We start from the raw sequence: 18,303 nt of genomic DNA, 5'->3' as shown, positions 1-18,303 counted from the left end.
GTAGTTCCTATAGTAAAAGAAAATGGGGGGTGGGTAGGGAACGGATCTTCTGTGTCTTACAATTTCTAGAACAGGGACAGGTTATAGTCCCCAAAATGTTTGTGTGATGTTAATATGTGTTATGCCCGAAGAGGGACATCCACATTCCCAGATGCAGAGGTCATCACACAACTGCTCCCGAAACACACACGTGTGTGTAGAGACTACTATTAAATGGTGACTATTAATTGAAGAAATTACTACAGTCAAAAGTTCTTAGGTGAATATTCAATAATTGTCTCCCCACTAGCTGTTTCTTCCCAATATACATTTGCAATATTTACCTGAAGCTTTTCAATGACTGTTTCAATCTGTTCAGAAAAGTGAGTGGCAACCAGCTCTGCAGCTTTACAAGGCTTCAGAGACACCAGTTCCTACAGCAAAAGAAAAAGATAAAAATCTTTTTGTTAAATCTTTAATGTTAATTTAAATTGAATCCCCATTGATGTGAAGCATGATCACCTGCCTCAACGTTCTCGTGAACTTCTATACTGTATTTCAGGAGACCTCAATGTAGGGCCTCAATTTAAAAGCACATTATAAAAGACACATGGACAAAAACTAGGGGCGGGGGTGGAAATAGGAGGGAGGTGGGAGGGCTGAAAAAAATAGTAACTACATCAAGGTTGTGAGAATATAAGTTTTTCACATTTATACTGCATAGAAAAGTGCTTGGCACACACACACAAATACACAAAATGAAAAATAAAAAAATAAAGGTGCATTGTAAATAAGCAAAATTAAAAATGTGCCATGTGAAAATCAGATATTGATATCAAAGGCAATTCAGAATTCTTGGAAAATGAAGGCACTAAACTCCGGACTTAGGCCATGATATCTGCAAGATGAATAGAAGGAACAAAAACTCTTCAAATTCTCTGTCTGAATTTTACCCTTGAGCTTAAAGTAATAACTTGAAGGAAAAAAAAAAAGGCATAGTTGCAATTTCTCTGGCTAAGAATTCCAAAACTTCTGATGACTGATAGATTTTGAAACTGTACATATCTGAAGAAATTGACTTAAGGTCATTAAGCCGAAAATGGGACTAAGACGATGGCTGCCAATTAACCACTGTTAATACCTGCTTCTGTCAAATCTAAGACTTTTAGTTTGCCCTCACCCTAAACTTTCCTAGACACTGTGGGCTATCTTCTTCTTCTCTGAACTCTCTTTTCACTTGGTTTCAGTGACCTACTATTCTACCCTTATAATTGCACGTTACGTGGCTAAAGGGCAAAGACCAACTACAGGTCACACACATAATGTCAAATAAAAATTATACAAGTTAGTGTGACTGCAATATTCATGACATATCTAACAATTTTGTGTTAGTATTTGTATATTAATAAATGAGCTGACACAAATAACTGTAGTTTATACTACTATTATATAACACATCTCAAAACAGAGAAGGCACAACTAATCAATATCACAAATAAGAAAAGGGATATTACTACTGATCTGCAACTATCTGGTAAGTTGGAACAGGCAGGTGAGGGGAAGGATTAAGGATCTATACATAGTGATCTTTAAGTATATGTGAACTGTTTTATGTCTTAAGTTAGGTTCTTTATTCACTATCTAAATGTGTTTTAATTAAAAAAATAAAAAAAGAAATTTAATCTAAAAATTTTTTTTAAGATTTAGACAAAATGGATAAATTCCTAGAGTAATATAACTTAATAAACTGACATAAGTAATAGAAAACCTGTATTGAAGAGCCAAAAATTTTTCCATATGGAAATCTTCAGGCTCAAACAGATTCACCTGTAACTTCCAGTAACCATTTAAGGAAGAAAAATGCCATTATTAATTAACCTCTTACAGAGAATTTAAAAAAGGAAACTTCTTCAGCTCATTGTATGAGGCTAATAAAATCTTGATATCTACATGCAATTTGAGAAAGGAAAGGAATATTATAGGTCTTAATTATGAACATCCTAAATAAAACAAAATTCAAGAATACATAAAAAGGATAGTATATCAGGATCAAGTTGCATTTATCCATAGAAGTTAAGGCTGGTTTAATATCAATAATATTTACCACAAAAAACTGTATTAAGGGAGAAAAGGTGATAAAGTTTTTTCATGAAAAAACTATTAAGATACTAGAAATAGAAGACTTCCATAAAATCCTTAGAGTCAACATTGTACTTATATTGGAAGTAAAAAAAAATATTAATAGCATTGGTATGCCAAAATATAAAGTTGTGACAGTAAATCTAACAAAGGATGGAAAATCTCTGCAGAGAAAATTACAAAGCTTCATAGAAAAATATTGAATAAAAAATCACATCATATGGTCATAGATTGAAAAATTCAATATCATAAAGACGTCAATTACATTCAAAATGAATGATAGGGCTTATTGTAATCCCTGTCAGAGTCTTAAGATTGAAAAACAATTTTTTTGGTGGAAGTTGACAAACTGATTCCAAAGTTAATTTGGACATATAAAAGGCCAAGAATAACCAATACTCTTTTAAAGATATCAAGGCTTATTATAAAGTAATAATATTTAAAATGCTCGTGAGGTACTGATGCAGAGACAAGACAATAAACCAAGGACACAGAAGAACAGACCAAACATATAATCCTTGATACACTTAGGACAAAGTAGCACAGCTGAGCAATGGGGGAGGGCAACCTTTAAAATAACCATGCTGAGAAAATTGGGCACCCATATTTTAAAAAATGTATTGGACTCCTACCTCATCCCACATACAAAACTCTTTTCAGGTGAACTTAAGACTTAAAGATTAAAAAAACAAGCTTTTAGACAAAAATATGGAGGACTTCTCCTTCACTGTAGAAGGAAAAAATTATTTTGACTACTTAAAGAAAAACTTTTCTTAAAAAGAACCATAGAGGGCAGAGGATATTCACAACACCTATCAATGAAAAATACTACCATGCAGGATACATAAAGAACTTCTACAAATCATTAAGTACAGGAGACATTCTAATAGAAAAATGAGCAAGACTTGAACAGGCACATCACATAAAGGAAATTTAAATGGCCAAAAAACATGAAAAGTTATCAATCTCATTAGTAACTAAGGATATGTAAATTTAAAACATTAAACTATCATTACACATTCACTAGATCTGCAATATTTTGAAGCCTAGCAAGGATTTAGAGCCAATGGAAAATCTCATTCAAAGGTGGCATCTGGTGAAGATATACCTCCAATTAACTGGCAATTATAGACCCTACAGTGAGATTACCAAATGTTAGCCTGCTTCAAAAGCACCTGGAGCGGTTATTAAAACATACTGCTGAGTCCCACTCCCAGAGTGTATGGTCCAGTAGGTCTGAGGTGAAGACTAACCCTGCATTTCTCTCAAGCTTTCAGCTTATGCTATAATGCTGACTGGGAACCGCTGCCCCAGGGCACTGGTTGTTAACCAGGGGGCCACAAGCATTTTTGAAACATGCAGTACCTGACTATTTAGTCAGGGGCACTGACCTCTTTTCCCTTAGATTGTCAAATAAAAATAGACAACAGCCAACACAACCATAACTGTCTGGTGTGATGAATCAAAATTATACCTATTTTTTGTCAGATTGGCAAAAAATAGCATATACTTCATGGTGTGCCACAGAATGTTAGTAAATAGTTTGTGTGCCATGAGATGAAAAAGTTTGAAAATCGCTGCCCTAGAGAAACGCATATGGCTGTGTTCAGACGCATATATAAGGAGATTATAAGTGGATTATTTTTAATGGTCAAAAACTAGAAAAAAAACTGAAATGTCTACTAATGGTAGAACAAACTATGATATTCTTGTTAAATGAAATACCATATAGCAATAAAAATGACCACAGCTACATGTAACAAAATGTACAAACTTCTCAAAATATTGAGGAAAAAAAGAAAATACAAAGTATAACTTCATTTGCGTCAAGTTCAGAAAAACATAAGTTTTTAGGGATGTAGGCATATGCAGTCACAGAATGTAAAAAGCCAAGAAAATACCAGGGGGGGAGACAGAATAATGGGTCTATTACGGGAGGCAGGGGCTATGATAAGGAAAGGATATACAGGCCATCTGAGGCACTGAAAATAAGTCTATTTTTGGTCTGGGACTCAGATGTTTGCTTTTTAATTTCTTACAAAACCACACATTTGCCTTATATACTTTTTGGCATGCTTTTTATGTTTCAAAATAAGAAACTATTTTTTTAAATCTAATGAGTCCTGGCTGGGTGGCTCTGTTTGTGAAAGTGTCAAAAGGCTGAAAGTTCGATCCTTGGTCAGGGCACATGTGGGAGGCAACCAATTAATGTTTCTCTCTCCCTCTCTTCCTCTCTTTCTAAAATCAACAAAAACCTATCCTCAAGTGAGGACTAAAAAAAAATCTAACGAAACATGTTTTGTTTATATTGGAAAAACCAGCTGAAGATTATCTGTAATCCATAGACCCACTCTAAAAATAATTTAGGATATCTGCAGATACTTGAAATTGTACACAAAATTATGTATCTGTATACATGCACAGGTCTCCATATTTAATTAGATTCTCAAAAGAGGTCTATAACCTCAGAAGTGTTAAGAACTACTAGTCTATACACCGTATAACACTGTCAGATAGCTTTATCATGAGGTCTTTTCCCTCTGCATATTTAATGTTGATTTTATTTATATTATATTAATGTTGATTTTATTTATATTCCATGGCTCCGATGAAGCCACGGAAGTCCTTCAACAAAAAGTCTATATATTTGAAATCGTGGTCTTAAGAGATATTAAAAAGTTGGAGGTGTAAAAAATGTGCAGATGTTGGGAAAAGTCAGCAGAAATAATTGTTGTGCAGCAAAAATACTTCTTGCTTCTTCAGTCTGAGTTTTCTGCTGAGCAATTTGTTTGCTCATTGATTGGTTCATCACGTTTCGTATTATGCAGAGACACAGCCTCGTTTCTGGATGTCTGGAGTCCATGTGCTGAAACCACTGTGTAACGCAGATTAAGTGGAATAAAGAATGAGCCAGAATGTAACTATGGAGACTTAAAGGGGATGATGAAAGGAAAAAGAATACAAAATGATTAAAGGAAAGAAGATATAATTCAAAGTAGGAGAAGGTTTTCTTGGGTTCTTTCATCAAGATATATTCATCTTGTTGTTAGCAGGAATATTGTAACATTAAATAACATATATATGTTCTCAATCCTATAGATGAAAGTGTGGAAATTACTTTAGACCACACATCTGATGACTGTACATCTTTCACACCAGATGTTTCACATAAGATGTGTTCTCATTTCTGATCTTTCTAAATTTTACAACCATCGGGATGTGAACAAAGTAGTCACATCACATGCAAGGTTTTTTAGTTTCAGATGTCATCCTTTCTTATCATTTTTTACAAGCATAAAAATTTTTTAAACATGTTGAATAATCATATCTTTCACTGCATTTCTAAACCTATCACCAGAAGTTATCTCATGACCTATTCCTTGCCACAAGAGGAAGACACTTAAAAAAAAAGATTTTATTTATTTTTAGAGAAAGGGGAAGGGAAGGAGAAAGAGAGGTAGAGAAACATCAATGTGTGGTTGCCTCTTGTGCATCCCCCTACTGGGGACCTGGCCCTCAACCCAGGTATGTGCCCCTATTGGGAATCGAACCTGTGACCTTTCGGTTCACAGGCTGGCACTCAATCCACTGAGCCACACCAGCCAGGGTGGAGGAAGACACTTTGTAGATTTAAATATTATTTTTAAAACCAGGGTTACCTTGGTATCTTTCGTTATTGCTTTTTTCAATAATTAGTGACTCATTAAAAGAGTAAATTTCAACAAACTGCCAGCTCTGTTGGTTTCCAAGGTATATTGTATGCTATGAACCTAAGGACACTAAAGAGGAGTGATTTGTGAGCCCCTCTTCAGAATGCATTCTGATCATACGTTCATCACATGTCATTAGTCTCTCCATTTAGGCATCTCATAAGCATGTATTGAAAAAAGAACTTGTTTCAATGTCCACTCTTGCTTTCTTGTAAAACAGCATGCATATAGAAGTTCAGAATCATCTTGTTATGTAAGGAAGGGAAATACATCAGAGAGAAAAACTCACTGAAATAATGTTTCTAAAATTGCAGTGGGTGATTGGGTGGAATGGTTCTCACTGTGATTTAGAGAAAAGGACCAGGAACACTCTCAGAATCATTTTAAGAACATTATAAAAGACCACTAATATTACAGTTTCTCAACCAGCTGACTGAGCATGGGTTATTTTCAGAAGTCATGACATAATAAATTGTATGTGATATAGACTTTATGAACACAAATATGAGATGGAATAAAGATGCTAAGCTACAAGTAAGTCAACTTAATAATATGCCACCTGCCATTGCTTAGTTAGCATAAACTTATTTTGGGAGATAGCCACACAAATGGGGAACTTTAAAGGTTTTGCTGAATTAGCACCTCAATATGATCCATTGCTTTCTGCCACACAGACCGCTTCTCCTCTGCACTGTGTCCAGGAATGGATAAGATATTGTGAATGTAGTTAAAGACTTCTTCCTGAGGAGCATAAGACAATATAATTCATTCATTCATTCATTCATTTACTCACTCAAGCAATGTTTACTCACTATTTACTATCTGTACCAGCCTTGGTAAATATCTATTATTTGAATGTGAAAAATCATTTGGAGATAGTTAATGGATAGAAAACTGATATGAAAGAGAAATTGTATAAACGTTAGGGTGGACTCTTAAAAGCTGCAAATCTATTCCAATTAATTTGGTTTTCAATTTCATTAACCTAATGAGGGAACATCATACTTTTGTCTTTGGTGGTCCCTGTCTACATTCTCAATTTCATCTCAAATAACTCTTGCCCTTATCTATTATGTTCCACTTATACTGATTTTCACTTCATTTACATGATCTCTATTCAATTCCTTGAACATGTCAAAAACTTCCCCACCTCAGGGCCTTTGCATATACAGTTTCCTATCCTGGGACACTTCTGTTGGATCTTTGCTTGACTGGCTTCTCAAATTCCAGCATCAGTTTATAAATCACCTCCTCTGAGATTCCTTCCCTGGCTGCTGTATGTAAGCTGGGTTTCCCATTATCCTCTGAAGTTGCACCTAGTGTCTCTTCTCTAGTGTACACACCAATTTATATATTTGGTTTTCTACTGTCAGCCTCCATCACTAAACTGTAAGTTTTATAATTGCAAGAACTGTCTGTTTTAATTATCAATGTATACTTAGCTAGTAGCAGGCACTCAATAAAAACTTACTGAATAAATGAAAACCTGAACCAGCAAACATATGTCCAAACATTTCTACTGAATAGTTACACCTACTGAATAGCTATTTATACTTCATTAGGTGGTTGGGAGGAAATGGTAAGAAAAAAGGGTAAGCAGTCTCTTAACTCACCTCTCTTAGTGGGTCACGTAAGTAGCAATCAATAATTTTGTCGTATTGGTGTTCTCGTTCATACATAAACTCACAAATTTGATAGCTAGAACATGAAAAGAAAAAGTTCAGTGTACCAAATATGCAAGTGACTATTAGCTTATTGTTTCAAGAAGTTTTCTCAGACACAGAGGTTGGTATTAAGAAAAATACAGTGAATATTATTTATGCCGTTAAATGAAGTTTTAGTATCTAAGGTAAGAGTATCTGCCATTCTTTTAAATACAGATTTAATATGCTGCTGAATACTATAAGAAACTTCAAAAACTGGGTACAAATAAATGTTAAAGCAACATGTGCCACAAAATCGTTAATGTATTACATATCAATATAAAGTTCTTCTGTTCAGAATTAAGTATGTCAAGGGGAATATTCAAAAACTAGATAAATAGTAATGCTGACACTGCATTTCATTTGCTATGCAAAATTCTGCATTATTTATAACATATATAAATAACTGTCACAATCTATAAAATACCATTGAAAAATGTAAGTAAAAACCGAAAATAATAGATCATAAGGCTATTATTTCATTTTATACTAAAACAAATGTACAAACACTTCAAATTTACTCACTTAATTTCTGCAAATTTTACTAATTTTTAGACTTCAAAGGCACAAACTTTTACTTAGACTTTATATGTGCATAAATTTTCTTAATTTAAAAATGTGGCAATGTATCAATAAACTGGACTTCAAGTTACAGAAATGTAATTTAATAGCTGTATTAACTAATATGTGACTTCAACTTACAATTCTGCTTTTTCTGCCATACGGATGAGCCGACTCTCTTCAAATTGAACTATGCCTCCAGCCTGCAGCAATTCTAAAAGGACCTGATTGTTTAAAATAAATGAGCAAAAAGCTTTGGTATCTACTCTCACTTACTAGCTCTTTAAGAGTCCATTTAACCACACAAACCATAATATTATTCTTTCGTCCTATCACTTGCTGATGTTTTGGCTTGGCCTTCATATATATAATAGGTTAGACTGCCATGGTAATGTTGATCATATCGTATTTAAGTCTCATAAATAGATTAATTGCTCTATTTTTCAAACATGGGAGGAATGCCACAGTGTTTCCAAATAAAGCCTTTTTAAAATACCTAATTGATTCTCCACTTACCTAAAAATGTCCATATATATTCTTTAAAAAAGGATTTTTTTAAAAAAAATTTTAATTGTTGTTCAAGTGCAATTTTTTGTCTTTTGCTCCCATCCCAGCCCACGCCCCCAGACCTCTCCACCTCCCAAAAGTGAATTTTTGTCTAGAGCTTTCATATCTTATAGTTCTTGTGGTTCTTTATGTCCCATGGTCAACAGGTAGTATCCATGTTTACATGTTATTTTTTCTAATGAAACATTGGTATTTTTCAAAGTAGCATTATTTACAAGGGCCAAAGGGTGGAAACAGCCGAAATGTCCATAAATGGTTAAATGGATAAACAAAATGTGGTATATACACATAATGGAATATTATTCAGCCCTAAGAAAGAATGAAATTCTGACACAGAGTACAATATGGGCAAACCTTAAAAACATTATGTTAAGTGAAAAGATCCAGTCACACACACACAAAAATACTGTATGATTCAACTTATATAAAGTGCCTAAAGTAGTCAGTTCACAGAGACTGAAAGTGGAATGGTGGTTGCCAGGGCATGGGGAGGGGTCATGGGGAGTTTACGTGGGTGCAGCACTTCAGTTTGGGAAGATAAAGTGCTGGAGATGAATGGTGGCAATGGTCGCACACCAATGATAATACACTTAATGCCAATTAACGGTATACTTAAAGTGGTTACAGTGACAAAGTTTATGGTCTATATGTCTTACCATAATAAAAAACAAACACTGTGGTCTGTATAAATAATTTTATCATGCTGAACAAAAAAGTGACTAGGATGTTGTGATAGATTCATCAGTATTTGTAAATAAACCTCAAAATACAATGGAATCATCCCATAGTCATTAGGGCAAAATGAGAATGCTCTCTATTACTTAAGTTCAAGAGCCAGAGTAACATGAGCCTTCTCAGAACTCTCATTTAACAAAGCATTTTCCTAACACAGGAAATTGATTACTTTCAAGTTAAAAAAAAAAGGCAGACAAGAAATAAAACCTATCCAAACTTGACATTTCAGAACCCTAATTTAATCCATTTTGAATATTATAGTGTACAGTTATGTAGAACTATGGAGTCAACTCCATCTGCTGGAAGCCTCAGTCTGGAATAACATGACAGAAATGCCACTGCTGGAGCCAGTCTACCAGCCCACTAGAACGGAGTGTTAAATCTTCAGGAATTTTGCAAGTCAGTTGTTAAACACAGACTCTGTTAAAAATTAAATGATATAAACTTAAAATTAGATAAATTAAAAACGAAGGTGATTAATACTCAAAACTCACCACTTTCTAATTATTGTACTATGTATGCTCTTGGGGTGCGTTACTGTAACTCAATCTGCACGGGAACAGTGCATAAGAGTGCCGTACTACACACCTCCTCCTAACTGTGCTGAGAGATATGTCGGTAGGCTGAATACTGAGAGTACTGACACCACGGCCAATTCTGCAAAGCAGGGCTTTTCACATTTTTAAAGGGTTGTAAAATAAACAAAGAATATGTGAGAGACCATAAGCGGCACATAAAGCCTAAATTATTTACTCTTTGGCTCTTTACAGAAAGAGTATGCCAATCCTTGGTTATGAAAGTGATGGAGATAATTAAACTTAAAAATGTGCACGCCATAGTCATTGCATTATAAATAATCATTTTAGTATTCAAAAACTGTTGTCTGATGCAGTAAGAGTCACTTCATTGATGAATGAGTGAAGTTCTGACATGCTTTCATTGTTGCACTTTCATCTTACTTATTTACGTTAATGAAAATACCAACCAACATTCATATTAAAACTACACTTGATGAGCCAGTTGTTAACTTTTATCAGCGTTCCACTGAAAAACACTAAAAAATATTGCATAAATGAGTTTTGATATATAACAGGTTGTACAAGGGAAACAGTGCTGGGTTAGAAGGGAAAGAACTGGGGTCTAACTTTAGCCATAACCTTGAGCAGTTTTCCATCCTTCTAAAATTAATAGAGAAGTCAGATATTCTCAAAGGGGACTCCCAGGAATGGAACGTTACTATACGACGATTACTTTTCAAGTTTTGGCTTTTATATTTTAGATTTTATTTTTACTTCTGTTTAATTTAGTTATTCACATAAAAAGATTTTATCATTTTTTTATAGCAACATCATACCTAACATGGTCCAGTTTTCCTGCCAGTAGACAAACAGGGGCAAAATGAGGGGACCACATTACTATTTGTATTTAATATAATTTAACAGATAACCAAAATTTTAGCAGCTGTTCTCTTCCGAGATAGTATTCAGCAGTCACCAGGCCACAGCTGTGCAGGGGAAGGGGTCACTCGCTATCCCATGTCCTTTATCTGAGTCTCAACCTCCCAGCTGCGCACTATTACCATAGAAAATCGGCAAAGTTGTAACAAAGCACTTCACTTTATAGCTTATCTCACAAAAGACGGGTGATCAATTTAAATGAGGTTGGGTCTTAGTGCTCACAATTACACTGGATAACTTTTTAAAGAATCCTATTCTTAGAAGGGACCCCAAAACAATGACATAAGTAGAAAGAAGTGGTAATCAACAGTTAGCATGTCACAGTGATTAGTGGGGAGACAGATGGATTCCAGTCTCCAGAAATGGTTAGTCCTTAGGCAGTGGGGCCAGAGGGCACTCCCAAACGCTGAGTGTGCTAACACTCAGTGCCCTGCAGTCTGTCTGGTTCAGGGCCATCCATAGCAGCTAGGAGTGCTATCAGATTAATGACACAGGTGGAAAGCAGGACACAACAGGTGCCAATTGTTGCTGCATATGGAGAAGGATGAAGTAGTCTCTCTGACATCATGTGGCATGCAATACAGGTCCAGTCTGCCTAGGAATTTAGTGTGATATAAGCTCCTTATATATGTACTTCTAACAACCATCAGCACTATTTTTGGACTGCCACTATCCAGCTTGGTATTAGGGTTTGGCACAAGTCATTTTCCCCTTATGCCTCAGGAGTTCTAGCACAGAAGGGTACTTTCTGGCTTACTCTGTCTTCTTTCCCACTATTTAGCACAAGGAGTTCTGGCAGTTCATACCTGCTGTCTTTCAGAATGTCGGGAATCGTCATCAGGACTACAGAGGAATTCAAGGACCTGGTCAAAGAAAAGGCATTTTTTTTTAATTGGATAACAGCACGCACGCTATCACATTATCAATGAAAATAGCAACTATCCTTTCTATCTCAACAACTAATTCACACTTGGCCATAAAACAAATACGACAGTTATATGGCATCTTCCCAGCCTAGTACATGGCACAGGAGGTTCAGGTATGCTACTGTTTCATGTGTACCTAACACACATTCCCTTACTGTTTAGAAACATGGCTAGAAGGCAGCATCATCTTTATACCTTAATTTAAGATCCCTGATACCTTAAGGAATGCATGAACTTTGGAGTCAGGCCACTTAAACTTGAATTCACCAACACTTAATAATGAAATTTATTGCTAATAATAACACTTACTAAGTATAACCTTGGATAAGTGACTTAACCTCTCCAGGCTTTAGTTTTCTTATCTGCAAAATGGGGTAACAACTACATCAATTTCAGAACTATTACAAGTATTGAGTTAAACAAATATAAAACTTTGGCCGTGGCTGGTGTGGCTCAGTGGATTGAGTACCAGCCTGCAAACCAAAGGGTCACCAACTGGATTCCCAGTCAGGACACATGCCTGGGTTGTGGGCCAGGTCCCCAGAAGGGGGCACACAAGAGGCATCCACACATTGATGCTTCTCTCCCGCTCTTCCTCACTCCCTTCCCCTCTCTAAAAATAAATAAAAATAAAATCTTAAAAAACAAAACAAAAAAAAACCTTTGGAACACAGCCTGGCACTAGCAATAAATGCTAGTTATTACTGGCACTTATCTGCAGATTTAAAAAAATGAAACTATTTTCATTGCCATGGGTGGATCCATAGAAGCTGTTTAAGTACTCTCTTGTCCAGATGATCAACACGATAGTCTTACTAGCAGTGAGGTGGGTGATTCTTAAATTGGAAAATTCTTGAGCAAAGAAATCTAGGCAATTTGGAGCATCAGAATAATTGAGAGGACAGAATCTCCATAAACTAGTCTCCACAAACCATGTTCCTATGATACGAAGTTTCTAGGCAAAGTCATACTACCCAAACATATCATTAAAAAACAAACAAACAAATAAACAAACTGAATTAGATCTGAAAAGAAACCAGAGCAGGCTTCTCTCTGCTAAGACGCTCATCTAAATGGCTATTGCATTTAGAAACCATGTAACCCAGTGAACTTTTCTATGAACAGTAACAGAATAAAACAATTCTAGCTCTCATTGTTAAAGACAATTACCTGATCAAAGAGGGTTCTGTTGACAAACAAGGTATTGTCAGGCTTTGCAAGCTGCCGGGCAAGGAATGTAAAGAGACACCCTACTTGTGAGGGAGTAAAATCTGAGTTCTCCACCATAACCTGATGAGCAAAAGAAACCATTTATTCAATATACCTTCTGGTTTGACACACAAAATATACAATTAAGGGGGTGGGGGTGCATCATTACTGAAGACTCATCCACAAATCAATGAAGTGGATGAATTCTCCTTGTCTATAAGCAGTTTCTTGAACAAATGGTTTTGCATAATGGGCTTTTTACAATCACACAGTTATCAAATCATAATCATTCCCCTGCTGTAAGTGAGTTCTCCTCTTCTGGATACGTACCATGTGTAAGATGCAATGGTAGATGCCTTCAAGGGAGTTATAAATGAGAAAGTAAGATGAGACGGATAAAAATTTTAAGGTGTAATGTGTAATGTCAAGGTGTAATGTCATCAGCACTATTATAAAGAAACAAATGACTACAAAAGCACAGTGGGGAAAATTTGGCTCAAATGGTTAGAGAGGGAATAGAAAATAAGTAAGAAAAGTAGCTTTTAAACTAAACTTTCAAGCCCATGTGTAACCTGTGATGAGAAAAATGCCAGGGAGTGCAATACAGTCAGAGAGAACAGTGTGAGCAAAAGCAGGAACACAATGAAATATGAGAATGTTCGGAGAAACTCTGTGTTCCATTAGAATGCGGCAGCATGCATGAGGAGGAAGGAGAAATTAGATTGAAAGAAAAGATTTGGCCTCAAATGTCATTCTAAAAAAATCTAGAACTTATTCTGTAGAAAACTAGGGAGCTATACTAAAGGTGTTCAAGCAGGACATTCAATCACGATCAGTACTGCGCTTAGGAAAACTGTCCTATCGGCAGTGTACAGGGAAAAGTAACAAAGGAAGAAATAGAAGGTTGACCAAATGCATGTGACTGCAGGGGGCTGGGGGAAAGACAAAGGGGTTTTGAACTAGGGCAGTGATAATGAAAAGGGAAGAAAGAAGAGGTGCAACAGACTCTGCAGAAAGGAGACAGTCCAGTATTCATATGGGTAGAAAGGAGTGGCTAAAGGAGAAATTAAAAAATGACAGATCTTGAGCCTGACAAGCAGGTAGGGTAATAAAGCCATTAACAAAGAGCAGAGTGCAGCGGTTTGAGAAAGAAGGTCATATACTGTTTTGGATTAGCTGAATTTATGGAGGCAATTCTACAACAAATTAAATAGTTCCCTCTCTTGTCTGCTGCAAAGTCCTAAGCCCCCTCCATCTATACTCCATTCAAAAATACAGTATAAGATTTTTCCTATTATGAAACATTCTCTTGGGGCCTAGTTTTAGCCTTCCTTCTCTCTTTGCTGGCAGTGTGTCTCTTTCTCTTACTCTTCCTGCCTTTGTCTAGCAATCGCAGGTTGCTCAGGTGCACAACTAGTCATCACTAGAGTATTTCCAAGTTGTGATCTGTGTGTGTATCTAAATTCCGATTTCTAATATTCAAAGAGCTTCTCTAGCTTTAAAGTGCTCAGTCGTCACTCCCCTTCAGTGCGCAGGTCCTTTCTGAGGATGCAACTGTTGGGGCCCATCTAGTGCTCCTTTCTTTCTGCTCCTCCTTTTGCTCTACACATGTGAATTGCTTCAATGATTTCACTCATATGCAGGATATAAAACTGAAAGCAACAAATGAACAAACAACAAAAATAAGCAAACAAAAACTCATAGACACAGACAACAGTATGGTGGTGACCAGAGGAAAGGGGATGGGGGGAGTAAAGGGTAGAGAGAGTCAAACGTGATGGAAGATGACCTGATTTTGGGTGGTGGGCACACAATGCAATATGCAGGCCATGTATCATAGAAATGTGCACTTGAAACCTATTTTATTAACTAATGTCAACCTGATAAATTTAATAAAAAGGAAAAAACACGTCTGATCTTAGAAACACCTTTTGAGAAAATCATTCTAACTCACAACCAATTCCTTTGCCACACTTCAGCTAGTGCCCACCTGAAATGGTAGACAAGTGTCATTCTACAATCACCGGTTTCTCTCCATTTCCTCTCTATTATGTATTTCAGACACCATGCTTATAAAATATTCTGGCCCATCTTGTAACAAGTCACAAATTAACACCTTTTCCCTCTCCTTCTACAGCCTAATGAATTCTGCACACCTAATAAATGCTTCATGATGGATGCTCATTCACCTGTTCTCTGATCCCTGCATATACTCCCACTTCCACTGGCTCCCTCAGAAGTACACTTTAACAAATCAGTGTCAACTCTAACACAGGAAATGAGAAAATAATCTCAGAAGTTCATTCCTCACTGACCCAAGGTAAAAGCTATCAAAGCAATATACAAGAGTAGCAATTCACCAACGGTAATAGTTTAAATACTTTATGGAACTTTATTCTCTTCATTTGGATCATTCTCCCAACATAATGTAATCTAAACTTCAATTCCAATTCAATCAACTTTAAAACATTTCTTGAACAACTACTAAATTGCAGGCATTGTGCTAAACGTGTCCCAGCCATGGTAAAACAACACTAAAAAATAAACCCAATGGATCGATGAAGAAATCAAGGGGAAATCGAAAACTACCTTGAGACAAATGAAAATGGAAACACAACATTACAAATCTAGGGGGTGCAGCACAGCAAAAGCAGTCCAATGAGGAAAGTTCATAGCAATACAGCCTACCTCAAAAACAAGAAAAGTCTCAAATAAATAATCTAACAACACACCTAAAGAAACTAGAAAAAGAACAAAGCCCAAGGTTAGTAAAAGTAATGAAAAAATAAAGATAAGAGCAGATGAAATAGAGACAAAAAAAGACAAAATACTCAATGAAACTAAGAGTTGGTTCTTTGAAAAAATAAACAGAATTGATAAACCTTTTTAGCCAGACTCATCAAGAAAAATAAAAGAGGGCCCAAATAAATAAAATCAGAAATGAAAGAGAAGTTACAACACATACTATAAAAATACAAAGGATCACTAAAGACTAATATGAACAATTATATGCCAACAAATTGGACAACCTGGAGAAATGGATAAATTTCTAGAAATATACAAACTTCCAAAACTGAATCATGATGAAATAGAAAATATGAATGCACTTATTACTAGCAATTAAATTGAATCAGTAATCCAAAAACTCCCAACAAAGTCCAAGACAGCTTCACAGATGAAATCTACCAAACATTTAAATAAGAGTCAATACCTATTTTTTCAAATTATTTCCCCCAAATCAAGGATGAAGATATGTTTCCAAACTCATTTTATGGCCAGCATTATCCTAACACCAAAACCAGACAAGATATTACAGAAAAAATTACAAGTCAATATCCCTAACAAACACAGATATAAAAACCCTAAAAAAATATAAGCAAACCAAATTCAACAATACATTATGATCATACACTAGGATCAAAGGAGATCTATTCCAGGGATGCAAAGATGATTCAACACCTGCAAGTCAATCAGTATCATATATCACATTAATAAAAAAAGGATAAAAACAGCATCATTATTTCAGTAGATGCAGGTAAAGCATTTGATATAATTCAATATCCATTTATGATAAAAACTCTCAACAAAGTGGGTATAGAAGAGACATATTCAACATAATAAAGGACATTTATGACAGATCCACTGCTAACATCATTTGTTAAAAGCTGAAAGCTTTTCCTCTAAGATCAGGATCAAGATGAGTTGCCCACTCTTGCCACTTTTATTCAACACAGTATTGTAAGTCTTAGCCACAGCAACCAGGCAAGAAAGAGAAAAAAGGCATCGAAATTGGAAAGGAACAAGTAACACTGTCACTATTTGAAGAGAACATGATGCCGTATAGAAAATCCTGAAGACTTCACCAAAAAACCCATCAAAACTAATAAATAAATTCAGTGAAGTTGCAGGATAAAAATTAATATAGAGAAATCTGTTGCATTTATATACACTAATAATAAGCTATCAGAAGACGTTTTAAAAACTATCCCATTTACAACTGCATCAAAAAGAAAACGTACCTAGAAATAAATTTAACGAGGAGATGAAAGATCAGTATGCTGAAAACAATAAGACACTGATGAGAGAAAGTGAAGACAGCACAAATAGACTGGAAGAATTAGTATTGTTAAAATGTCCATGCCACCCAAAGCAATCTACAGATTCAAAATTCTAAACACATTTTCACAGAATTAGAACATGTAATCCTACAATCTATTTGGAAATATAAAAAACAGACACATGATCAATGGAACAGAATAGAGAGACAAATAGAACGATACGTATATGGTCAATTAATCTACAAAAAAAGGAAACAAGAATATACAATGGAGAAAAGATAGTTCCTTCAGTAAATGGTGTTGGGAAAACTGGACAGCTATATGCAAAAGAATAACACTGGGCCATATATAAAAAATAAACTCAAAATAGACTAATGTAAGACCTAAAATCATAAAGCTCCTAGAAGAAAACATAGGCAGTAAACTCTTTGACACCAGTCTTAGCAATATTTCTTTAGATATCTCCTTTCAGGTAACAGCAACAAAAGCAAAATTAAACAAATGAGACTACTTCAAACTAAAAAACTTTTGCATAACAAGGAACCATCAACAAATGAAAGGCAATCTATGAGTAGAAGACATTTGCAAAAGATATATTCAATAAGGGGTTGAAATCCAAAATATATAACTAATTCATATAATTCAGTATCAAAAAGGCAAACAATCATATTAAGAAATCAGGGCAGAGGACATGAACAGACACTTTTCCAAAGAAGACACACTGATAATTCATACAACAGGCACATGAAAAGATGTTCAACATCATAATCATCAGGGAAATAGATCATCAAAACCACAATAAGATACCACTTCACACCTAATGGAATAGCTATTTTCAAAAAGACAAGAAACAACAAGTATTGGCGAGGATGTGGAGAAAGGGGAACACTGAGGCACTGTTGGTGGGAGTGTAAAAGGGTGCAGCCACTATGAGAAACAGTATAGAGTGTTCTCAAAAAATTAAAAATGAAACTATCATGCAATCCAGCAATTCCACTTCTGGGTATTTACCCTAAGAAAACAAAGCCCCAAATTTGAAAAAGATATGTGCATCACATGCTCACTGCAGCAGGATTTACAACAGCCAAGATATGGAAGCAACCCTAAGTGCCCATCTATGGATAAACAGATACAGAAACTGTGGTGTATTTACACACAATGGAATATTACTCAGCCATAAAAAGAATGAAATCTTGCCATTTGTGACAACATAGGTAGACCTAGGGAGTATTACGGTTAGTGAAATAAGTCATAGAAAG

At 35.5% G+C, this 18,303-nt stretch overlaps 1 protein-coding gene across 2 annotated transcripts in view; it reads right to left on the bottom strand.

Moving 5' to 3' along the window:
• VPS8 (VPS8 subunit of CORVET complex) overlaps positions 1-18,303 on the bottom strand; it is a 257,614-nt gene that overhangs the window by 109,361 nt on the left and 129,950 nt on the right. For both annotated transcript variants that reach the window (XM_045851634.1, XM_045851635.1), the window contains 6 exons: positions 12,948-13,067; positions 11,658-11,714; positions 8,234-8,316; positions 7,442-7,526; positions 6,471-6,569; positions 324-413 (listed from right to left, as the gene is read on the bottom strand). In XM_045851634.1, the coding sequence (XP_045707590.1) occupies positions 324-413; positions 6,471-6,569; positions 7,442-7,526; positions 8,234-8,316; positions 11,658-11,714; positions 12,948-13,067 (534 nt within the window). The remainder of the gene's footprint in view (positions 1-323; positions 414-6,470; positions 6,570-7,441; positions 7,527-8,233; positions 8,317-11,657; positions 11,715-12,947; positions 13,068-18,303) is intronic.

The sequence above is a fragment of the Phyllostomus hastatus genome, unplaced genomic scaffold (genome assembly GCF_019186645.2).
Source record: "Phyllostomus hastatus isolate PE091 unplaced genomic scaffold, TTU_PhHast_1.1 phas_contig_86, whole genome shotgun sequence".
NCBI lineage: Eukaryota > Metazoa > Chordata > Mammalia > Chiroptera > Phyllostomidae > Phyllostomus > Phyllostomus hastatus.
Note: the sequence above shows the minus strand (reverse complement) of the source record. Positions and strands in the feature narration are given on the sequence as shown.